We start from the raw sequence: 26756 nt of genomic DNA on the forward strand, positions 1-26756 counted from the left end.
GGGCGAGAGACTCATTAAACATATCAACTAAGAGGGGCCCCAAGAGGGACCAGAACGCAGAATAAAACTCAACAGTTAAGCCGTCAGGACCGGGCGTTTTGTTCCTATTAGAGAGGCGAAGGGCGTCGGACTCCTCGTTCAAAGAAAGAAGACCCTCGCATGATTCGCGCGCAGCATCCGATAAACCGGCGGGTAACGTGCTCAAACAAATGGGATTGGGCTACAGGGTCAATTGGCTCTTCAGAAAATAAGGACGAATAAAAACGCTCGTGAGCTTGAATCATGTCAGGAGGGGAAAAAACCTCTTGCCCCTCAGAATCAAAGACAGAGGAGCCTGAGCCTCTCTCGTGTCTCTCATTTTCAAGACCGAGAAAGAAACCAGAGGGAGACTCCCCCTCCTCCGCTCACTTAACCCTGCTGCGAATCTTAGAACCCTCCATCTCGGAATCTAAAAGCGACCGCAGAGGAGCCATTGAAGTCAGAATTTCAGGAGTAACAAAAACATCGGCCGAAGCCAGGCGATTCTTCAAGACAATCAAGCGGTTGGTTAGAAAAACCTTCTGGGACGAGAGTAAACGATGTTTACGACGAGAAAAGGCGACCGCAGTGAGCTTAATGTTAGACTTTAAAGACTCCCAGAAATCGCGCTGAGAAGCAAAGCAATGCCGAAAGGCCAGAGACTGCTCAATTAAATCCAAAATCTCTAAACAAGAGGATTCATCATCGAGGAGAGAATTGTTAAAACTTCCAAACTCCCGGGCCTCACAGGGGGAGAGCCACAATATCATACTCTAAAGTAACAAAGTCATGATCTGAGAAAACGCATGGGAGAATATCGCACCTAGTGACTTGACTACACAGAAGCTGCGGGACCAAAAATGTATCCAGTCTGCTGGCAATTGAAAGGTCTGGGCTGAACCAGGTGAAATGCCTGTCTCGGGGATGCAAAAGACGCCAAGTGTCATGGAGGTTACAGCAAGATTTTAGGTCCGATAAGCCGGAGTCAAGGGAAACCGACCCACCCAATTTGACAAGGGCTGAGTTAAAACAATTCATATCCCCCCAATCAGGAGCCGGGAGTTTGGAAGAAAAAAGGACGGGACCAACGGAAGGAAAATCTTTCTCTCGGCCGGAATCGTCGGCACATAAGGGTTAACTAGATTAAGATTAAAATCGTCACACTTAATAAGTAAGCTGAGAATGCGCCCAGTATGATCCTTCTTCCAAACAGAAACATTATTACGAAAAGCATCAGAACATAAGATAGCTAACCCCCCTCTCCTCTCGACAGCAGGGGCCCAGAAGCTGGGGCCTGGCCACACAGAGGAGAAGGAGCGCAAAACAGCATCATGGGAAATCATGGTTTCTTGAATGAAACACGAAAGAAATCAGAGACCAGTGAAAACTTACGTTGACTTAAACCGCTAACATTAATCGTAGCGCACCTTAAGAAGGCTAAACTAAGTGGGGGTATCCTCACTTACTACAGACAGAAGAGACGACTTACCCAAAGCAGCGCGTCGGGACGAGCCATGTCGAGGTCTCTTCCTTCGGCGAGAGGGCTGCTTAGACACAGGAGACATATTATCAGGCACAGCGTCGGAATCCATCAGTTCAGATGTGGCAATACTCTCAGGCTCAGACTCGTCACTCTCAACACTCGTATCAGTCAGGGAAGAAACGGGAAATTCCTGCACTCCGGGAGCCTGAATATCAGAGGCATCCTTTATGAGGCCTTGAGAAGTTAAAAGGTCAGACGCAGGCTCAGAAGAAAGGGCCGAGGCCAAGGGCTGGTCAAATTCAGTTTCCAGGGAATCGTCCTCAGACCCTGCCGAATCTTCCTCTGCATTCTCCACTGAGGGGCTATCAAGATCGACGTCACCTGAATCAGCATTCTCAGCATCTAGAGTAGGAGGGGGCACATCCACGAGATGGGGGTCAGCAGCAGGCTGGCTCGGGGGCTCAGCATCAACGGCATCACGATGCGAAAGCGGGCGGCGATACCAAGAGTGGCGGCAGTCAGTGGCCATGTGGCCAGGTTGTTTACAAATGCAGCATCAAACCCCAGTAGGACAATCACGGGCATGATGGCCAATCACTTCACAGTTAAAGCAGAGCATCTGATGACACTCTTGGGCCAAATGACCTGGCTCATTGTATCTTCTACAGGTCTTCACCTGGCCTTCATACTGGACGCGAAGAAGGTACTTACCAAAACGAAGGTATGACGGGATGGGGTCATCGATACACATGTGAAGAGTACGGATACCGTTCTGGACCTGGAGGAAGCCCTGGACGGAGCAGCGACGCTGGGAGTAAACAGTGCCATAACTCAAAAGGAGCGTCGTACACAACAACATAAGACAAGGCTCTGCCTGCAAGATGAGCTGCATGAGGCTGGTTTCCAACAAAGAAAGACGACTGCTGCAGAAACTTGTTTCGGATCTCCTCTTTCGTGAAGGTGAGGACCACTGACCCATTCTGAGATCTCTGAAGACAACGGACTGACGTCGGAGGAAAGCCATCTCTCACCAAGCTATCAAAGATTTGCTTAGTCGTAACTGAGCTGTCAGGGATTGTGAAGTATGCGGAAGCAGGACGCTCAGGCATGACATTCAAAACATCAAAATGCTCTCTTTCAAACGTAGACAGATAAGACCTACGATGCGGAGCTACACTGGAAACTTTTGGACGAGAATCAGCAGCACCAAGAGTCACTCTATCAGCATAAGAGCCACCAGGACTGGTATCCATGTGGGATGGCGAATCAGATTGGCCAGCAACAGAAACAGAGGGAGGCACAGGCGTATTCTCAACAATATCAGACCACAGAGGGGATACAGGCGTAGGTTGAGACATACCGAAGACAATTTAGGGTAGGACCCACGCCGTTCGCTCCCGGCAGGTACTTAGGAAAGGGTCCAACAAAAAAAAGAAAAAGCCAATTAGTCTACCACAAATCTGGTATGAAACGTGCTATGATGGGCTTCTGGGCCTCATCAGTGCAGTGCTGATGTCTAGGATAGAGGTTGAGCTTATAAAGCGAGCCCAGATGTCCCACACATGTGGTACATCTAAGCCATGCCAGAGTGCTCAAACTAGCAAGCTAGTAAGCATGCGCAATTGCTAGCGGCAATGACTCATCCCAGTAGAGTGCTCAATTTGGACATGAAAGCCAAAGCTTTGTAATGCCAAAGAGCTATATATATATATATATCTAACACAATATATGTATAACACAAATGAAGACAAGACACGTTTATAGAGAACACCTCTATTTCGACCGACTTGTTGGTCTTCTTCAGGGTGAATGAAGAAAAACCGTTATACAAAATTTCTACTACGCCACTGAAATACGAAAGTGCGCGCTACGACTTCAACCGTAAATAACCGTAACAATTCAAACATAAGTAACATCCACACATGCCAAGGGACAACATATGCTCGTGACAAAGGATAGCATGCGAACGGAGAGTATATGAGTTACGCTAAAAATAAAAGAGAAGTAAGTGTAAAAATAAGGGAAAATAGCAGACAAATTACCCAGTAAAGCATGTAATAGGTAATTCTGTATTAGAAACAGAATTTTACTTTCGGCTATGTTCCCCTCTGTTCTGGCTAAAAAAGAAGTTACTCTCATTAAGCCCATCCGGTCTCAAGGATCGGGCATATACACTCACTATGGCTGATGATGATGTTTGAGACATCAAAACATGTTCCTTAATCTCAAAAGTGTGGTTGTATTTTTAACAATATCAGGAACACTTGTGCTATTCAGACCACTTGGAAAATAACATTGATATTGACCAATATTAGAAAAAAGATACTCTACCCGAAGGCCTCCAAGTCCAGTTATGGAAATGTTCTCGTAAGAATCTCCCGCGATTATAAGATTTTAATGTTTGGTAAGGCGAATTGCATGTGGCAGCTAACCGCTATAACGAGGTTCCAAATGTTGAAAACAAGTGCTTCTTATGAAATGTCAGCGTACCTGAAATCTGAAACACTATTGTTGTCTAACTACTAGGTGTCCAATCACGATTTTCTGTTCAGTTTTTCTGTTTAACACTTTGTTCTTGGTGCTTGTGTACGTATTCAAGAAAGTGATGTTAAAATTAAAGGAACAGATACAAACAGTGTCGCACTTGCTTTTGCAATAAAACTCAAAGTGTCGAACAACAAGCAGGCCAGGCGACGTGCCATCAAGTGTTGGGCACCTTATCTTCGGCAGAACTGCTAATAACAGGCTATTATATATATTCGAGCGTAATTAAGCCAGTGAGATAAGATGGTGCTGATCCATGAATTGATTTAAATCTTAAACCTGATTCTATAGGCAATAGGAAGCCAATGACGTTCGTAGAGAGCTAGTGTAGTGAATGGTTAGAACACGAATGACAACGAACAACGTACTTGAAGACTCCGTTGGTAGTACAGTGTCTAAGTGGCTACCCACAGTACACATTAAACAACGCCGAGAAATACAAAAACAAAATAAGTTCAATGCCCTGACTACAGGATGCTAAAAACCAGCACAGCAAGATTAACTGAAAAGTGAGGGAATAACTATCTTAAGCCAATGTTTCGAAAGAAAATGCCTTTCTTTATCAGGGTTTCCCAAGGAATGATCTCGGCTTATGGAGAAAGAGAGGGAAAGGCATAATTCGGACAGCCGGATTATGCGCCTCTAAAATAAAAACGGCCAATTTTGTCGTGACGAGCAGCCTTTCCCAATGGAAACGTGTTAGCAATTTAATTAGCTCATTCAAACTCCCCGGATCAAAAAACATGGATTAACCAGAGGTATCCAGACCAAAAAATCATGAAGAAAAACAGGCGATTGAATTTCCGATTCCGACATTGGATAGATTTAGACCTGAAATAAAAATTTATGAGTTTGACGTCAATTGCAGAAAATTGAATATTACACTCTTAATGACATACCCTCCTGTCAGCTACATACCGGCAGCAAATTTCCTGCCAGCCAACCATATCTTAGGAACTTTTAATTAGCTTTCGATAAGAAAGATGAAATGGGATGCCATCATTTTCCTATAGGCTGTTTTTCCCTCATTACATAATAGAATTTCTATTTTTAATGTTCCTCGATTATTATTGTATAAAACGCTTAGTCTGTTAAACGCCCAAGTATTTTATCATACTACGAGCTACATTCCTATTTATTCAATCTGTAACAACTATCTCCATAAGCCGAAATCATTCCTTGGGAAACCCTGATAAAGAAAGGCATTTTCTTACGAAATACTGGCTTAAGATAGTTATTCCTTCACTGTTCAATTAATCTTGCTGTGCCGGTTTAGCATCCTGTAGTCAGGGCATTATACTTATCGTGTTTTCATTTATCTCTTAGGTGCATTCAAGATTTCTGAAAAAAATTTCCTGGTTCTGACTATTATCAAGAATGGTGGATAGAAAATTGGACGTTTTGGAGCAGCACATGCAAGAGCTTAGCGTTGCAAGAAAGGATGGAGACAGGCAAGACGAAGGTTTGGCTTGTTTCAATCTTGGTAGATACTATCAGGACGCAGCTGACTTTAATCAGGCCATAACAAATTACACAGAAGCATTAGCTATTTTTAAGGAAATAGGTTTAAGGGCCGGACAACGAGCCGCCTATGGCAATCTTGGCATCGCTTATCAAAGTCTTGGTGACTTTAAGCAAGCCATAGCGTACCACAATCAACATCTTAGTATTGCAAAAGAACTGGGGGATAGGGCCAGAGAAGGAGGAGCCTATTGCAACCTCGGCATCGCTTATCGAAGTCTTGGTGATTTTAAGCAAGCCATAGCGTACCACAATCAAGATCTTAGTATTGCAAAAGAACTGGGGGATAGGGCCAGAGAAGGAGGAGCCTACGGCAATCTCGGCAACGCTTGTGACAGTCTTGGTGATTTTAAGCCAGCCGTAGCGTACCATAATCAACATCTTAGTATTGCAAAAGAACTGGGGGATAGGGCAGGAGAAGGAAGAGCCTGTGGCAATCTCGGCAATGCTTATCGAAGTCTTGGTGATTTTAAGGAAGCCATAGCGTACCACAATCAACATCTTAGTATTGCAAAAGAACTGGGGGATAGGGCCGGAGAAGGAAGAGCCTATGGCAATCTCGGCAACGCTTATCGAAGTCTTGGTGATTTTAGGCGAGCCATAGCGTACCACAATCAACATCTTACTATTACAGAACAACTGGGGGACAGGGCTGGAGAAGGAGCCGCCTATAGCAGTGTCGGCAACGCTTATCAAGGTCTTGGTGATTTTAAGCAAGCCATAGCGTACCACAATCAACATCTTACTTTTACAGAACAACTGGGGGACAGGGCTGGAGAAGGAGCCGCCTATGGCAATCTCGGGAATGCTTATCAAGGTTTTGGTGATTTTAACCGAGCCATAGCGCACCACAATCAACATCTTAGTATTGCAAAAGAACTAGGGGATAGGGCCAGAGAAGGAACTGCCTATGGCAATCTCGGCAACGCTTATCAAAGTCTTGGTGATTTTAAGCAAGCCATAGCGTACCAAAATCAACATCTTAGTATTGCAAAAGAACTGGGGGATAGAGCCGGTGAAGGAGGAGCCTATGGCAATCTCGGCGACGCGTATCGAAGTCTTGGAGATTTTAAGCAAGCCATAGTGTACCACAATCAACATCTTAGTATTTGCAAGGAAACGGAAGACCAAATAGGGCAGGCAATGGCATGTTATCGGATTGGTCTTGTTCATGAATTTTTCGACTCCTTTAGCAAAGCTCTTAATTACTATCGTCTAAGCATTCATTATTTTGATGAAACAAGGCGTCTTCTTCGGTCAGAGGATGCATGGAAAATTAGCTTTCGTGACAGATATAGGCTTGCATACACCGCTCTGTGGACAACACTTTTGAAAACTGGAGAGGTTGATGAGGCTTTGTATGCTGCTGAGCAAGGACGAGCGCAGGCTTTGGCAGACATTTTGAAGATGCAATACAGCGTTGATGAGAAACCTACGATGAAGGTAACTGTCCCTTTGCTTATGAAAGATCTACCTTCACAAACTGTTTTCACAGCACTTGAAGGGAACACGATCAGCTTCTGGTTGTTAAGAGAAGATATCGGGATAACTTTTAGACAAAAGAAAATCGAAAATGGAAGTGCAGACTCTCTGATGAAAAGTACTTTTAAACAGATCAATGAGCGGACCGTTGTACGATGTGAGAATCGTTCACTTGACAAACAATGCAGCGACTTCTCGAGCAGTAGGGAAACTGTTAAAGAATCCGTTCAGTCCTCGAGCTTCTCTGTGCACTCTTTGCAGCCCTTGTACGATGTCTTAGTCAGTCCTATCACAGACTTGCTCCAGGGTGATGACTTAGTCTTTGTTCCTGATGGTCACTTTTGCCTGGCTCCTTTTTCTGCATTGAGTGACTCTGTCAGGATCCGTGCAATTCCCTCGCTGACTGCTTTAAAATTGATCGCTGTTGCACCTGACGACTTCCAAAGTAAGAATGAAGCGATGCTTGTGGGTGATCCGTGCTTGAAGGAAGTCACTTACCGCACTGGTGAACCCATGTATGCACAGCTGCCATGTGCGAAAAAAGAGGTGGATATGATCGGAAAACTTCTGCAGACCGCGCCTCTTACAGGAAAAAGTGCAACCAAAGCTGAGGTGCTGAAAAGAATGAAGTCAGTTGGGTTAATCCACATTGCTGCACATGGGGATGACAGATCTGGAGAAATTGCTTTGGCCCCAAATCCCGAACGCACATCTAAGATCCCTAAAAAGGAAGATTACATGTTATCATTGAGCGATGTTCAAGCAGTTCGTCTCCAGGCAAGACTGGTTGTGCTGAGTTGCTGTCATAGTGGCCAGGGAGAGGTAAAATCTGAGGGTATTGTGGGAATAGCCAGGGCTTTCCTGTGTGCTGGTGCCCGGTCTGTTCTGGTGTCACTCTGGGCAATCAACGACAAGGCAACCTGGATGTTCATGAAGAGTTTCTACCAACACTTGGCAGATAGAAAAAGTGCAAGTACAGCTCTTCACCATGCTATGAGATCTCTTCGGGAGACAAAGGATTATTCCGCCATAAAACACTGGGCACCATTTGTGCTAATTGGTGATGATATCACCTTTGAATTTGGGCAACAAGAACATGAAAAGAATGGTAAGTACTTTTTAAATATAACTTTCATAACTGAATCACTGTACTTTGTGCATGTTTTGAATCAGCAAGTTGTAGAAAGGAGCAGGTACGTTCTTCACAGAGAAATGGTTTTAAAATCAGTTGTTAGCGTGGTTATTTTTACTCAAACCGCTTTGGCTAATACCTGAATTAAATAATGTCTGCAGTTTCCGAGTCAGCTACTTTGGCCTTCCTGCAGATAGCTGGCTGTTTGAGCCGTGTTATGATGGACTGACAGTGAAACTAATCGGTGATAGCCAGTGACGTACGTCAAGTGAACTTAGCTATGGAGGTCGTACAGTCTACATGTCAAACACCGAATAGGAATTGTTGGCATTAACTAAGCAGAAACATTTCATGAATTTGGTTAATTGTTATATTATTTACTTGCCAATCAGAACGAAATTCCTTATTGCCTTTTAACCCACTATTTGTTGCTTTCTTTAATTTTTTTTTTCAGAAACGATGTTTAAAAGATGCCTTGTTTTGTAAGCATCTGTACCAGGATTAGTTAATCACTTCCTAGAAATCAGGGACTTGGCAAAACGGTTTGCTTCCATGACTGAGGATCTAGCCGTTATGTTATTTTGGCCCTTGAAAATACTTGAAAATAACTCCAACTTTTTTGGGTGACAAGTATACTCTTTAGTTTCCATTTACAATATCAATAAGTTACAGTCTCGGGGTTTGTGTATTTTCTGTGTGTCTGTAAGGTTAGTCAAAGATAAATAAGCAATTTAATTGTTTTGGGAGGCAAATGTCTATAAGCTAAAAAACAATGTAAGGAAAGTAGAAATGTTTGGAAATTACAAATTTTAATGTAGCATTCACATTTAAATGAGATGGAAATTCTCGAGAAGAATTCGGTTGATCATTTTATTGTCCGTCAATAATCGTCGCCAATGGCAACGTGGGCACAGGTATGCTACCATAATGACTACAACGTTTTAATGAGTTTTCAAACACCCGGCTAAAAAAATGTCTATCGCTTTTTATTTTCTTTTTCCCAAAAACTTCAAGCTCGCCCACAATCCTGTCTAAATTCATTAACCAGTAAGGGACACATGTATTCTCTTCTAGCAAATGTATGTTTTGTCTTTCGGTCAACTGTACACTTTCCCTGCAAGAAGAAGTGTCTTTTCGTTTGCGTTCACTGGGCTGACAAAAACGGGAAAGAGACCTTTGCCATGGGTCTAAATTCACTGTGTTGACCTTGCATGGGGGTTACTTAGCGACAGAATCCTCACGTGATACCTCACGTTGTGTGGGCTCACTTAACAACAGTGGAATTACTGTAAAGTAATACACGGGACACAGTGGGCTCAAGTCACAGTCGGCAAACATTTCATGGAGCGTGTGGTTTGAAGAGTGCTGACCCATGGCACAGGTCTCTTTCCTGTATTCGTCAGCGCAGCGAACACAAAAGAAAAGAGACCTCTGGTAGCAGGGAATTGTACAGTTTAAATGGTCGAAACAAAGTTATCTCCACAGCAAAATAGAGTTGTCAATATCTTTCCTGATGGGGTTGCAGACCTCTCAAGTCTCACGATTTTGTCGTGAGACTCACGGTTTTCAGTTCAATCTCACGTTCTCACGACGAGGCAGACAAATCCCACGATAAATAGAGGCGCAAGCTGAAAGAACATATATATATTTTTGTAGCATTTCATTTTTGGCTGGCTTAGGTGAGTTTCTTGCGTCAATTCTGTGCAAACTTATAGTTAAACTTAACAAACGAAGCTAAGCTGTTTAGTTCTTCATCCGTCTGTTCACTGGAAACACAGCCCATGACAGACTGTCGTCTATGACCATGTATAAAACACCTGTTCGAAATCAGGTTATCATAACCAGTCTCTGGCATTTTGATCACGGTTTCAAAATGGTGGAAATTGCTGATATATATGATGATGATATAATGCTGAGCAATGAGTTCAGCTCAGTGCTCACACACTGGCTGGACTTAAGCTGTGAGTATTGAAGCTGTGAAAATCAAGTTTATTTCTGTGTTGTTAAGGTCCACACATGTTTTAAAAAAATTATAAGCAGAAAAAAAAACCATTTCTCTTATTAAGAACCTGTGTTTACTTGGTTTTGTCTGCCGGTCGATCAATCTCCAGATTTTTTGGCTTCAGTCTCCAGATTTTCGGTGTTTTGAGGTTGAGAGGTCTGGGGTTGTTGGAAGTGTTTTTGAACAAGTCTTCTTCAGTGTCAGTTAAAAACTAAAATCGACAATAATTCAAAGGAATACTGTGTGCATGCCCTCCCAAAATGAACTAGTGGCTTCCAGGCCTGAAAACGTGTGATCAAGAGAGAGCGAGGTGGGGCTGTTTAACAAATCGAAAGTGGTTCAGCGTTGTCTGTACTCTTATCGCCAACGATATTCGTAATCACAGTGCTCAAAACCCAGTGAATCCACAACAAATTTTGACCTCTCTGATGACGAATATCGTTGACTATAAGAGTACAGACAACGCTGAACCACTTGCTAGATGTTTTTTTTATCACAATATTCAACGCCAAAGAAAGTGTTTATTTGCGAGCGTGACCAAAATCATGACACAAAGAAAGAGCAAGCGTTGTCCATAACTTTATTGCAATGTGATTGGTTTATTTCCCAAAATGAGCGTTCTGATAGGCTATTACATTGCGTGAAAAAATGATGCGAGCAGTGTTGTGTAGGGGTGCGTTCCTTTGGGATGATCCGAAAAAGGATCACTGATCCAAGATCACTTGGATCAGGGTGCATCAAAGGAACCGATAAATCCACTCTGGGAAAGGATTCTTCGGTTTGTGTTATGCACCATGATCCAAGTGATCTTGGATCAATGATCCTTTTTCGGATCATCCCAAAGGAACGCACCCCTAGACGCTTATCGACAACGGCAAATTAGCCAACCAGACTGCGAGATTACAAGCAATTGTGGTGAAAATTTATTTGGACATATGGGTCCAGCTAGTATGTCAATTAATAGTGTTATAGGGATATCGAAGTCACTGTTTCTTAGTGAACATGTCATAGAGGACATGGTTGCAAAAAGAGATTGTTTCTTTCTGTACCCTTCTTCTGCAATTCCAAAGCGATTGTCGAACGCACTTTAATAACCTGAGACAGAAGGCCATGGGCTCCTGCCTTAGATTGCAACTTCCTATAATTAACAATTATTCCATGAGCGTGTGTTGGATATGAGATGGTAAATAGCCAACGAGGCGCGTAGCGCCGAGTTGGCTATAACCACTCTCATATCCAACAAGCGCGAATGGAATAATTGTTTTATTAAATTCCTTAAACTCCAAAAGTTTAGAAGTACGAAATACGAGAAAAAAAAAGCGAGAAAATCCTAGCGAAATCGAAAAAAGTTGATGAAGATGCGATGTTGTGTAATACCTCGTGGTCAGACAGACGCAGGCTCATCACAAAAACATTTCTTACCTTTTCGCGTATCTCTAAGCTTCGAAAGTGATCCAAACTTTCCACAAAAACGTTTTTCTTTTGCTTTATACCGAAAGAAATTTCGTTTTTTGGCGTAAACGTTTTTAGTTTAGCAACGCTAAGCGCAATCATTTACCATATAAGGTCAAACTAAGGTATATGAGCTGATAACCGAGATTGAGTGAACCAATCAGAGCACGAGAATAGCATTATCCGAGGTTGAGAATTTAATAACTGTATTTACTAGCCTCTTACTCTTCCGTCCTCAGTTTTCTATACGCCTGCATGGGAGGCTAGGCTGCGGAAGCTACAAATGCAACAGCGCCTGTTTCGGGAAACCACCTTGGAAGGGTTCTGTGAACGAGATTGTTCAAAGATGGCGAACTTTTGTCAGAAAATAATGTTTTCTACTTTGAATCAGTCCTGTTCACTGAATCACCTGCTCTTCTCCCGTTGCTTTCGAAAACAATGGACTGAAATTTAGAGAACATTTCTGCGTTCAGCTGTTTTCTCAGCTGGAAAGAGCTGCCACCCGGCGCGTCTCAAAATATCTCGGTATCATTATAACTCCAATGGTTTCTGGTATTCGTGTATGCTAACTCTTCAGATACAAATAAATGCAAGTAAATGTGAATTCCATTCCTCGAGTTTTCATACGTTAGATGAACAAATCCAATTAAGTGGAACTATGCAAAATCATATCAAACACGAAAAACTGGAGAACGGCATTGCGCACCATGCATCGTGTTCAGGTTTGCTTAAAGTTTTTCTTGGTCAAAGATTGCTAGCGCACATCTTTCCAGAAGACAACTCTTCCCTCTCAAGGTAGGTTCTTTTCAAAGTTTCGATAATCTTTACATGAAAGTAAGCCAAGAGAAAAACGGTTTTGGTTAAAGAGTAACAGTTTTAATTTTTCCATTGTTTTTTTTGTTTTTCTTTGTTAAGGGATGTGGCAGTAATTAAGCAATAGAGGACAGATGTGGAAATCACTGCATCTTGGGTTTGCATAACTGTCTCGAATTCTCCCAACTCCCGCTCGTGTTTAGATGAGGCTATGGAAACACTGAAAAAAGTCCTCTTTTGCTTTTATAAAAGATTTCTGAAAGATAATTCGACAAATGAAGGAAAATGCTGGATTTTTTACTTCTTGATTTAAACAGATTTTCTTGATACACGCTGATATTTCCTACCAACCAATCAAAATGCGAGTTCGACAATACATAACCAATCAAAATTCGTGTGATGTCACAGCTGTGTTACCATACTCTCATCTAAACACAGCTATTGACAAATGAGAGTGTGCGTACTATCCTAATTATTTTATAAATAATAATTCATTTGATTTAAATCCCAAGCTTGTTTAATTTGTGTTTTTGATGAAAGGAGAAAATGAGAGCACCAGGAGGGAAGCTACGTATGGAAGTTTGTAAGCGCCATTCACTTTTTTCAACATTTGACATTGAAAAGCCAGAAGCTGATGATGATTTCAGGACATACATTGTATAAGATAAACGATAGACCGAGTAGATTCATGGGGTCTTTAAATTTTGACGAGAAATGAACAAAAACCAAGATCTTAAGTGACAGTTATATTTCAGTAGAAACTATACCATCATCAGACTGAAGATGCATACAAAATTAAGAGCTTAAATAGTTACAAAAGGAGGCAGCGTGGTCGAGTGGTTAGGGCGTTGGGTTTGCATGCCGCTGCTCCGGGTTCAAATCCCGTTCTACAATCTCAGACAAAAATAAAGGGGACACCTCACGCTGCGTAGCAGATTACCCCTTCCCCCTATTCAATGTTGCAAAGAGAACGGCGTTTTTTCCAGGAGCCCGACAGTTTTTACGCCATCAACATTGTCACGGGGGAGGGGGGTTCAAACAAGCTTTGGTGTCACGATCTTTTTGACCGGGATTGTGTTGATTACAGAACTGTAGAAAGTTCTAAAGTGATCTCGTTGCGGTTTGGGTGTAATGATATGGATGTGCCACGTTTGTCCTCGCGTCATTTGGGTGAGTGCTCCTATGCTTTGGATGAGGACGATGTGTCTAATTGTTGCCGAATATGTTCTGGAACATGTTTTCTGTGTAGTTGCAGATGTATTTAGGGAGAGATTGCAACTGCACGATACAGGACTTAGCTGAAAGTGGATGAAAATGGTTTCTCGGCGGTGGATTGATAATAACACACGTGCTCGTGTGTATTATTTGAGCCAAGTTAAGGGAATGTCAATTCGAAAAACGGCACTACATTGTAATGTTTCACGTGGAGTTGTTTGGAGAATAATCCAGCGACAGCGCGAGAAAGAATCCTGAACCGCTGTAAAAGCAAGACTTCAACTTTACAACGCGGACGTCCGAGAAAACTGACAGGTAGACAGGGGCGTTTACTTCTGAGATGCTTGGCCAAATTGCGCGATGAAGATGGCAAGCGATTAGATGCTATCATTACGAGTCGTGGCCGTCGTATACGATATTAACAAACGATTTCTGTAGAACCAAGAACTATCTTTTGATTATTTCAAAGTTTCTAGAGAGAGAAGCCGTATCACTGCAATATCAGGGCATATAACAGAGTACATTGGGATAAACTATGGTGACTGAACAGAGTTCTCTGTACTGTAATTTGTACTAGTCACGTCAATGGAAATTCACCCGCTAAGCTACAATATATGTTTTGTTACAAAGCCATAGTCTGTTTACAACAACGGTTATAATCATAAGCAACTCAAACATCCATATGTTTTGTCCTGTGTTCTTTAGTGTACGCGCCGTAACAGTGGGACCAAACAGGCGACTTATCATAAATCCGAATACGGTTAACCACCTACGATTAACCATTTGCATTCGTAATTTCCCGACAAGCCGAAGTGTTGTACTGTCGTTTATGCCATTGAACGAAAATTGTCAACACAAAGTTTCAGTTCACTGCACTTTTGTGCGTATTTCTCCCGTTTCAGTGAAATGGTGAGTCTTGCAATTGGTTAACCGTGCTTTAGCATAATTAATCAGCTATGAAGTGCGGATTATTTATAATGACGGTTAACCACTTTGGCTGTTTGCAACATGAAGAGTTTTCAGGGTTGTACAGTTTTCAACTGAATAAACGATTTTACCTATCATGTAAAATAGCATCACAAGTAAACCGATCACTCTAAACCTCCTGCTCTTCAGTACTGGCGCTATGAAATGGTTAATCGTTCGTCTATCAAATGGTTAATCGTTCCTTTCTTCCTATATGTTGTTAATCGTTTGTCTACTTGGCACTTGTTTACCGTAGTTGCGAGTTTCGGAAGCAAACTTCATTTCATAGTGCCTTCACAGTTTACTAAAATCTGCCCTTTTTAAAGAAGGCCCGAGTATAAATTCCGCGAAACGTCACGAGGTACACACTTCTCAATTGCCTTCCACCAAGAACACCGCTGCCCTCCATAGATTATATCTCAGTGCCCAAAATGTACCCATTTCGACACAAGAAGTATCACAACACCGTTACATTTTCAACTGTCTGAACAGAAATGATCTTTTAGTGTTCATCTAAGAACGAGTTAGGAAGTCTCCACCTCGCACACAATTAACAACAACGTTTACAAGAATTGACAACTGTAAATAAACTCTCTTAACCTAATTAAAAGTGAGACCTCCTTGACGAGAAATTATTTCCCTCAAGTTGTTCATTTATTTGAACTACTAGCCTCTTCATACTCGTTAAATATATCTAGCAAAATTCAATCATTTCCATAATATGCATACTCCCCACTTCTACAGACACTTCACATAAATAGCTCCCATGACCTTTTCATTCAATTACTAACTACAGCTCGCGTGACACGCAGCTACACACAATCTCAGACAAAAATAAAGGGGACACCTCACGCTGCGTAGCAGATTACCCCTTCCCCCTATTCAATGTTGCAAAGAGAACGGCGTTTTTTCCAGGAGCCCGACAGTTTTTACGCCATCAACATTGTCACGGGGGAGGGGGGTTCAAACAAGCTTTGGTGTCACGATCTTTTTGACCGGGATTGTGTTGATTACAGAACTGTAGAAAGTTCTAAAGTGATCTCGTTGCGGTTTGGGTGTAATGATATGGATGTGCCACGTTTGTCCTCGCGTCATTTGGGTGAGTGCTCCTATGCTTTGGATGAGGACGATGTGTCTAATTGTTGCCGAATATGTTCTGGAACATGTTTTCTGTGTAGTTGCAGATGTATTTAGGGAGAGATTGCAACTGCACGATACAGGACTTAGCTGAAAGTGGATGAAAATGGTTTCTCGGCGGTGGATTGATAATAACACACGTGCTCGTGTGTATTATTTGAGCCAAGTTAAGGGAATGTCAATTCGAAAAACGGCACTACATTGTAATGTTTCACGTGGAGTTGTTTGGAGAATAATCCAGCGACAGCGCGAGAAAGAATCCTGAACCGCTGTAAAAGCAAGACTTCAACTTTACAACGCGGACGTCCGAGAAAACTGACAGGTAGACAGGGGCGTTTACTTCTGAGATGCTTGGCCAAATTGCGCGATGAAGATGGCAAGCGATTAGATGCTATCATTACGAGTCGTGGCCGTCGTATACGATATTAACAAACGATTTCTGTAGAACCAAGAACTATCTTTTGATTATTTCAAAGTTTCTAGAGAGAGAAGCCGTATCACTGCAATATCAGGGCATATAACAGAGTACATTGGGATAAACTATGGTGACTGAACAGAGTTCTCTGTACTGTAATTTGTACTAGTCACGTCAATGGAAATTCACCCGCTAAGCTACAATATATGTTTTGTTACAAAGCCATAGTCTGTTTACAACAACGGTTATAATCATAAGCAACTCAAACATCCATATGTTTTGTCCTGTGTTCTTTAGTGTACGCGCCGTAACAGTGGGACCAAACAGGCGACTTATCATAAATCCGAATACGGTTAACCACCTACGATTAACCATTTGCATTCGTAATTTCCCGACAAGCCGAAGTGTTGTACTGTCGTTTATGCCATTGAACGAAAATTGTCAACACAAAGTTTCAGTTCACTGCACTTTTGTGCGTATTTCTCCCGTTTCAGTGAAATGGTGAGTCTTGCAATTGGTTAACCGTGCTTTAGCATAATTAATCAGCTATGAAGTGCGGATTATTTATAATGACGGTTAACCACTTTGGCTGTTTGCAACATGAAGAGTTTTCAGGGTTGTACAGTTTTCAACTGAATAAACGATTTTACCTATCATGTAAAATAGCATCACAAGTAAACCGATCACTCTAAACCTCCTGCTCTTCAGTACTGGCGCTATGAAATGGTTAATCGTTCGTCTATCAAATGGTTAATCGTTCCTTTCTTCCTATATGTTGTTAATCGTTTGTCTACTTGGCACTTGTTTACCGTAGTTGCGAGTTTCGGAAGCAAACTTCATTTCATAGTGCCTTCACAGTTTACTAAAATCTGCCCTTTTTAAAGAAGGCCCGAGTATAAATTCCGCGAAACGTCACGAGGTACACACTTCTCAATTGCCTTCCACCAAGAACACCGCTGCCCTCCATAGATTATATCTCAGTGCCCAAAATGTACCCATTTCGACACAAGAAGTATCACAACACCGTTACATTTTCAACTGTCTGAACAGAAATGATCTTTTAGTGTTCATCTAAGAACGAGTTAGGAAGTCTCCACCTCGCACACAATTAACAACAACGTTTACAAGAATTGACAACTGTAAATAAACTCTCTTAACCTAATTAAAAGTGAGACCTCCTTGACGAGAAATTATTTCCCTCAAGTTGTTCATTTATTTGAACTACTAGCCTCTTCATACTCGTTAAATATATCTAGCAAAATTCAATCATTTCCATAATATGCATACTCCCCACTTCTACAGACACTTCACATAAATAGCTCCCATGACCTTTTCATTCAATTACTAACTACAGCTCGCGTGACACGCAGCTACACACAATCTCAGACAAAAATAAAGGGGACACCTCACGCTGCGTAGCAGATTACCCCTTCCCCCTATTCAATGTTGCAAAGAGAACGGCGTTTTTTCCAGGAGCCCGACAGTTTTTACGCCATCAACATTGTCACGGGGGAGGGGGGTTCAAACAAGCTTTGGTGTCACGATCTTTTTGACCGGGATTGTGTTGATTACAGAACTGTAGAAAGTTCTAAAGTGATCTCGTTGCGGTTTGGGTGTAATGATATGGATGTGCCACGTTTGTCCTCGCGTCATTTGGGTGAGTGCTCCTATGCTTTGGATGAGGACGATGTGTCTAATTGTTGCCGAATATGTTCTGGAACATGTTTTCTGTGTAGTTGCAGATGTATTTAGGGAGAGATTGCAACTGCACGATACAGGACTTAGCTGAAAGTGGATGAAAATGGTTTCTCGGCGGTGGATTGATAATAACACACGTGCTCGTGTGTATTATTTGAGCCAAGTTAAGGGAATGTCAATTCGAAAAACGGCACTACATTGTAATGTTTCACGTGGAGTTGTTTGGAGAATAATCCAGCGACAGCGCGAGAAAGAATCCTGAACCGCTGTAAAAGCAAGACTTCAACTTTACAACGCGGACGTCCGAGAAAACTGACAGGTAGACAGGGGCGTTTACTTCTGAGATGCTTGGCCAAATTGCGCGATGAAGATGGCAAGCGATTAGATGCTATCATTACGAGTCGTGGCCGTCGTATACGATATTAACAAACGATTTCTGTAGAACCAAGAACTATCTTTTGATTATTTCAAAGTTTCTAGAGAGAGAAGCCGTATCACTGCAATATCAGGGCATATAACAGAGTACATTGGGATAAACTATGGTGACTGAACAGAGTTCTCTGTACTGTAATTTGTACTAGTCACGTCAATGGAAATTCACCCGCTAAGCTACAATATATGTTTTGTTACAAAGCCATAGTCTGTTTACAACAACGGTTATAATCATAAGCAACTCAAACATCCATATGTTTTGTCCTGTGTTCTTTAGTGTACGCGCCGTAACAGTGGGACCAAACAGGCGACTTATCATAAATCCGAATACGGTTAACCACCTACGATTAACCATTTGCATTCGTAATTTCCCGACAAGCCGAAGTGTTGTACTGTCGTTTATGCCATTGAACGAAAATTGTCAACACAAAGTTTCAGTTCACTGCACTTTTGTGCGTATTTCTCCCGTTTCAGTGAAATGGTGAGTCTTGCAATTGGTTAACCGTGCTTTAGCATAATTAATCAGCTATGAAGTGCGGATTATTTATAATGACGGTTAACCACTTTGGCTGTTTGCAACATGAAGAGTTTTCAGGGTTGTACAGTTTTCAACTGAATAAACGATTTTACCTATCATGTAAAATAGCATCACAAGTAAACCGATCACTCTAAACCTCCTGCTCTTCAGTACTGGCGCTATGAAATGGTTAATCGTTCGTCTATCAAATGGTTAATCGTTCCTTTCTTCCTATATGTTGTTAATCGTTTGTCTACTTGGCACTTGTTTACCGTAGTTGCGAGTTTCGGAAGCAAACTTCATTTCATAGTGCCTTCACTGTTTACTAAAATCTGCCCTTTTTAAAGAAGGCCCGAGTATAAATTCCGCGAAACGTCACGAGGTACACACTTCTCAATTGCCTTCCACCAAGAACACCGCTGCCCTCCATAGATTATATCTCAGTGCCCAAAATGTACCCATTTCGACACAAGAAGTATCACAACACCGTTACATTTTCAACTGTCTGAACAGAAATGATCTTTTAGTGTTCATCTAAGAACGAGTTAGGAAGTCTCCACTTCGCACACAATTAACAACAACGTTTACAAGAATTGACAACTGTAAATAAACTCTCTTAACCTAATTAAAAGTGAGACCTCCTTGACGAGAAATTATTTCCCTCAAGTTGTTCATTTATTTGAACTACTAGCCTCTTCATACTCGTTAAATATATCTAGCAAAATTCAATCATTTCCATAATATGCATACTCCCCACTTCTACAGACACTTCACATAAATAGCTCCCATGACCTTTTCATTCAATTACTAACTACAGCTCGCGTGACACGCAGCTACACACAATCTCAGACAAAAATAAAGGGGACACCTCACGCTGCGTAGCAGATTACCCCTTCCCCCTATTCAATGTTGCAAAGAGAACGGCGTTTTTTCCAGGAGCCCGACAGTTTTTACGCCATCAACATTGTCACGGGGGAGGGGGGTTCAAACAAGCTTTGGTGTCACGATCTTTTTGACCGGGATTGTGTTGATTACAGAACTGTACAAAGTTCTAAAGTGATCTCGTTGCGGTTTGGGTGTAATGATATGGATGTGCCACGTTTGTCCTCGCGTCATTTGGGTGAGTGCTCCTATGCTTTGGATGAGGACGATGTGTCTAATTGTTGCCGAATATGTTCTGGAACATGTTTTCTGTGTAGTTGCAGATGTATTTAGGGAGAGATTGCAACTGCACGATACAGGACTTAGCTGAAAGTGGATGAAAATGGTTTCTCGGCGGTGGATTGATAATAACACACGTGCTCGTGTGTATTATTTGAGCCAAGTTAAGGGAATGTCAATTCGAAAAACGGCACTACATTGTAATGTTTCACGTGGAGTTGTTTGGAGAATAATCCAGCGACAGCGCGAGAAAGAATCCTGAACCGCTGTAAAAGCAAGACTTCAACTTTACAACGCGGACGTCCGAGAAAACTGACAGGTAGACAGGGGCGTTTACTTCTGAGATGCTTGGCCAAATTGCGCGATGAAGATGGCAAGCGATTAGATGCTATCATTACGAGTCGTGGCCGTCGTATACGATATTAACAAACGATTTCTGTAGAACCAAGAACTATCTTTTGATTATTTCAAAGTTTCTAGAGAGAGAAGCCGTATCACTGCAATATCAGGGCATATAACAGAGTACATTGGGATAAACTATGGTGACTGAACAGAGTTCTCTGTACTGTAATTTGTACTAGTCACGTCAATGGAAATTCACCCGCTAAGCTACAATATATGTTTTGTTACAAAGCCATAGTCTGTTTACAACAACGGTTATAATCATAAGCAACTCAAACATCCATATGTTTGTCCTGTGTTCTTTAGTGTACGCGCCGTAACAGTGGGACCAAACAGGCGACTTATCATAAATCCGAATACGGTTAACCACCTACGATTAACCATTTGCATTCGTAATTTCCCGACAAGCCGAAGTGTTGTACTGTCGTTTATGCCATTGAACGAAAATTGTCAACACAAAGTTTCAGTTCACTGCACTTTTGTGCGTATTTCTCCCGTTTCAGTGAAATGGTGAGTCTTGCAATTGGTTAACCGTGCTTTAGCATAATTAATCAGCTATGAAGTGCGGATTATTTATAATGACGGTTAACCACTTTGGCTGTTTGCAACATGAAGAGTTTTCAGGGTTGTACAGTTTTCAACTGAATAAACGATTTTACCTATCATGTAAAATAGCATCACAAGTAAACCGATCACTCTAAACCTCCTGCTCTTCAGTACTGGCGCTATGAAATGGTTAATCGTTCGTCTATCAAATGGTTAATCGTTCCTTTCTTCCTATATGTTGTTAATCGTTTGTCTACTTGGCACTTGTTTACCGTAGTTGCGAGTTTCGGAAGCAAACTCATTTCATAGTGCCTTCACTGTTTACTAAAATCTGCCCTTTTTAAAGAAGGCCCGAGTATAAATTCCGCGAAACGTCACGAGGTACACACTTCTCAATTGCCTTCCACCAAGAACACCGCTGCCCTCCATAGATTATATCTCAGTGCCCAAAATGTACCCATTTCGACACAAGAAGTATCACAACACCGTTACATTTTCAACTGTCTGAACAGAAATGATCTTTTAGTGTTCATCTAAGAACGAGTTAGGAAGTCTCCACTTCGCACACAATTAACAACAACGTTTACAAGAATTGACAACTGTAAATAAACTCTCTTAACCTAATTAAAAGTGAGACCTCCTTGACGAGAAATTATTTCCCTCAAGTTGTTCATTTATTTGAACTACTAGCCTCTTCATACTCGTTAAATATATCTAGCAAAATTCAATCATTTCCATAATATGCATACTCCCCACTTCTACAGACACTTCACATAAATAGCTCCCATGACCTTTTCATTCAATTACTAACTACAGCTCGCGTGACACGCAGCTACACACAATCTCAGACAAAAATAAAGGGGACCCTCACGCTGCGTAGCAGATTACCCCTTCCCCCTATTCAATGTTGCAAAGAGAACGGCGTTTTTCCAGGAGCCCGACAGTTTTTACGCCATCAACATTGTCACGGGGGAGGGGGGTTCAAACAAGCTTTGGTGTCACGATCTTTTTGACCGGGATTGTGTTGATTACAGAACTGTAGAAAGTTCTAAAGTGATCTCGTTGCGGTTTGGGTGTAATGATATGGATGTGCCACGTTTGTCCTCGCGTCATTTGGGTGAGTGCTCCTATGCTTTGGATGAGGACGATGTGTCTAATTGTTGCCGAATATGTTCTGGAACATGTTTTCTGTGTAGTTGCAGATGTATTTAGGGAGAGATTGCAACTGCACGATACAGGACTTAGCTGAAAGTGGATGAAAATGGTTTCTCGGCGGTGGTTGGATAATAACACACGTGCTCGTGTGTATTATTTGAGCCAAGTTAAGGGAATGTCAATTCGAAAAACGGCACTACATTGTAATGTTTCACGTGGAGTTGTTTGGAGAATAATCCAGCGACAGCGCGAGAAAGAATCCTGAACCGCTGTAAAAGCAAGACTTCAACTTTACAACGGGGACGTCCGAGAAAACTGACAGGTAGACAGGGGCGTTTACTTCTGAGATGCTTGGCCAAATTGCGCGATGAAGATGGCAAGCGATTAGATGCTATCATTACGAGTCGTGGCCGTCGTATACGATATTAACAAACGATTTCTGTAGAACCAAGAACTATCTTTTGATTATTTCAAAGTTTCTAGAGAGAGAAGCCGTATCACTGCAATATCAGGGCATATAACAGAGTACATTGGGATAAACTATGGTGACTGAACAGAGTTCTCTGTACTGTAATTTGTACTAGTCACGTCAATGGAAATTCACCCGCTAAGCTACAATATATGTTTTGTTACAAAGCCATAGTCTGTTTTAACAACGGTTATAATCATAAGCAACTCAAACATCCATGTTTTGTCCTGTGTTCTTTAGTGTACGCGCCGTAACAGTGGGACCAAACAGGCGACTTATCATAAATCCGAATACGGTTAACCACCTACGATTAACCATTTGCATTCGTAATTTCCCGACAAGCCGAAGTGTTGTACTGTCGTTTATGCCATTGAACGAAAATTGTCAACACAAAGTTTCAGTTCACTGCACGTTTGTGCGTATTTCTCCCGTTTCAGTGAAATGGTGAGTCTTGCAATTGGTTAACCGTGCTTTAGCATAATTAATCAGCTATGAAGTGCGGATTTATTTATAATGACGGTTAACCACTTTGGCTGTTTGCAACATGAAGAGTTTTCAGGGTTGTACAGTTTTCAACTGAATAAACGATTTTACCTATCATGTAAAATAGCATCACAAGTAAACCGATCACTCTAAACCTCCTGCTCTTCAGTACTGGCGATTTGAATTGGTTATTCGTTCGTCTATCAAATGGTTAATCGTTCCTTTCTTCCTATATGTTGTTAATCGTTTGTCTACTTGGCACTTGTTTACCGTAGTTGCGAGTTTCGGAAGCAAACTTCATTTCATAGTGCCTTCACTGTTTACTAAAATCTGCCCTTTTAAAGAAGGCCGAGTATAAATTCCGCGAAACGTCACGAGGTACACACTTCTCAATTGCCTTCCACCAAGAACACCGCTGCCCTCCATAGATTATATCTCAGTGCCCAAAATGTACCCATTTCGACACAAGAAAGTATCACAACACCGTTACATTTTCAACTGTCTGAACAGAAATGATCTTTTAGTGTTCATCTAAGAACGAGTTAGGAAGTCTCCACTTCGCACACAATTAACAACAACGTTTACAAGAATTGACAACTGTAAATAAACTCTCTTAACCTAATTAAAAGTGAGACCTCCTTGACGAGAAATATATTTCCCTCAAGTTGTTCATTTATTTGAACTACTAGCCTCTCATACTCGTTAAATATATCTAGCAAAATTCAATCATTTCCATAATATGCATACTCCCAACTTCTACAGACACTTCACATAAATAGCTCCCATGACCTTTTCATTCAATTACTAACTACAGCTCGCGTGACACCGCAGCTACACACAATCTCAGACAAAAATAAAGGGGACACCTCACGCTGCGTAGCAGATTACCCCTTCCCCCTATTCAATGTGCAAAGAGAACGGCGTTTTTCAGGAGCCCGACAGTTTTTACGCCATCAACATTGTCACGGGGGAGGGGGGTTCAAACAAGCTTTGGTGTCACGATCTTTTTGACCGGGATTGTGTGATTACGAACTGTACAAAGTTTAAAAGTGATCTCGTTGCGGTTTGGTGTAATGATATGGATGTGCCACGTTTGTCCTCGCGTCATTTGGTGAGTGCTCCTATGCTTTGGATGAGGACGATGTGTAATTGTTGCGAATATGTTCTGGAACAGTTTTCTGTGTAGTTGCAGATGTATTTAGGGAGAGATTGCAACTGCACGATACAGGACTTAGCTGAAAGTGGATGAAAATGGTTTCTCGGCGGTGGATTGATAATAACACACGTGCTCGTGTGTATTATTTGAGCCAAGTTAAGGGAATGTCAATTCGAAAAAACGGCACTTACATTGTAATGTTTCACGTGGAGTTGTTTGGAGAATAATCCAGCGACAGCGCTGGAGGAAGAATCCTGATACCGCTGTTAAAAGCAAGACTTCAACTTTACAACGCGGACGTCCGAGAAAACTGACAGGTAGACAGGGGCGTTTACTTCTGACGATGCTTGGCCATAATGCCGCCGATTGAAGATGGCAAGCGATTTAGATGCTATCATACGAGTCGTGGCCGTCGTATCTACGATCGTAACAAACGATTCTGTAGAACCAAGAAAACACTATTCTTTTGATTATTTCAAAGTTTCTCGAGAGAGAAGCCGTATCACTGCAATATCAGGGCATAATAGAACAGAGTACATTGGGATATAATAAACTATGGTGACTGAACATGAGTTCTCTGTACTGTAATTTGTACTAGTCACGTGCAATCGGAAATTCACCCGCTAAGCTACAATATATGTTTGTTACACAAGCCATAGGTACTGTTAACAACAACGGTTCTAATAATAAGCAACTCAAACATCCATATGTTTTGTCCTGTGTTCTTTAGTCGTACGCGCCGTAAACAGTGGGACCAATACAGGCGACTTATCATAAATCGGAATACGGTTAACCACCTTACGATTAAAACCATTTGCATTCGTAATTTCCCGACAAGCCGAAGTGTTGTACTGTCGTTATGGCCATTGAACGAAAATTGTCAACAAAAAGTTTCAGTGCAATCTGCACTTTTGTGCGTTATTCTCTCCCGTTTCAGTGAAATGGTGCGGTCTTGCAAATTGGGTATACCGTTGCTTTAGCATAATTAATCAGTATGAGAGTGCGGATGTTTATAAATGGACGGTTAACCACTTTGGCTCTGTTTGCAACATGAAGAGTTATTCAGGGTTGTACCGTTTTTCAAGGAATAAACGATTTTCACCTATCATGCTAAATCGGATAACAAGTAAACCGATCACTCTAAACCTCTGCTCTTCAGTACTGCGCGCTAGGAAATGTTTAATCGTTCGGCTATCAAATGGGTTAATCGTTCCTTTCTTCCTAATATGGTGGTTAATCGTTGTCTACTTGGCACTTGTTTGTACCGTAGTTGCGATGTTTCGGAAGGCAAGAACTTCATTTCATAGTGCCTTCACTGTTACCTAACATATTGCCTTTTGTTAAAGAAGGCCCGAGTATAAATTCCGCGGAAAACGTCAAACGAGGTACACACTTCTCAATTGCCTTCCACAAGAACACCGCCTTGCCCTCCATAGATTATAATCTCAGTGCCCAAAATGTACCCATTTCGACACAAGAAGTATCACAACACCGTTACCATTTTCAACTGTCTGCAACAAGAAATGATCTTTTAGTGTTCATCTTAATGAACGAGTTAAGGAAGTCTCCACTTCGTCACACAAGATTAACAAAAAACGTTTGACAAGAAATTGACAACTGTAAATCAACTCTCTAACCTAATTTAAAAGTCGAGACCTCCTTGACGAGACCTTATTTCCCTCAAGTTGTGTCATTTATTTGGAACTACTAGCCTCTGCATACTCGTTAAATATATCTAGCAAAATTCAATCATTTCCATAATATGCATTACTCCACACTTCTACTAGACACTTCACATAAATAGCTCCCATGACCTTTCATTCAAGTACTAACTACAGCTCGCGTGACACGCAGCTACACACAATCTCAGACAAAAATAAAGGGGGACAACCTCACGCTGAGTAGCAGATTACCCCTTTCAAATATTCAATGTTGCAAAGAGAACGGCGTTTTTTCCAGGGATGCCAGACAGTTTTTTACGCCATCCACATTGTCACGGTGGAGGGGGGGTTCAAAACAAGCTTGGTGTCACGATCTTTTTGACCGGGATGTGTTGATACAGAACTGTAGAAAGTTCTTAAGTGATCCGTTTGCGTTTTGGGTGTTAATGATATGGATGTGAAACGTTGTCATCGCGTCAGTTGGGTGCGTGCTCCGATGACTGGAGTGAGGACTATGTGTCTAATTGTTGCCGAATATGTTCTGGGAACATGTTTTTCTGTGTAGGTTGCAGAGTATTTATGTGAGAGATTGCAACTGCACTATACAGGACTTAGCGGAAAGGGGATGAAAATGGTTCTCGGCGGTGGATGATAATAACAACGTGTCTGTGTCTTATTTGAGCCAAGTTAAGGGAATGTCAATTCGAAAAACGGCACACAGGTAAGTTTTCACGTGGAGTTGTTTGGAGAATTAACCAGCGGATTAGCGCGATGAAAGAATCTTGAACCGCTGTAAAAGCAAGACTTCAACTTTACAACGCGGACGTCCGAGAAAACTGACAGGTAGACAGGGGCGTTTTACTCCTGAGATGCTTGGCCAAATTGCGCGATGAAGA

General features: G+C 41.8%; 1 protein-coding gene across 4 annotated transcripts in view; it reads left to right on the top strand.

Annotated features, from left to right (window-relative positions):
- The window catches only part of LOC137998126 (tetratricopeptide repeat protein 28-like), a 29350-nt gene extending 16712 nt beyond the window's left edge, over positions 1-12638 (top strand). For all 4 annotated transcript variants that reach the window (XM_068844557.1, XM_068844555.1, XM_068844558.1 and 1 more), the window contains 2 exons: positions 5372-8156; positions 8635-12638. In XM_068844557.1, the coding sequence (XP_068700658.1) occupies positions 5423-8156; positions 8635-8666 (2766 nt within the window). In that variant the 5' untranslated portion in view covers positions 5372-5422 and the 3' untranslated portion in view covers positions 8667-12638. The remainder of the gene's footprint in view (positions 1-5371; positions 8157-8634) is intronic.
- Positions 12639-26756: the final 14118 nt, after the last annotated feature.

Source organism: Montipora foliosa, chromosome 3 (genome assembly GCF_036669935.1).
Source record: "Montipora foliosa isolate CH-2021 chromosome 3, ASM3666993v2, whole genome shotgun sequence".
NCBI classification, from domain to species: Eukaryota; Metazoa; Cnidaria; class Anthozoa; order Scleractinia; family Acroporidae; genus Montipora; species Montipora foliosa.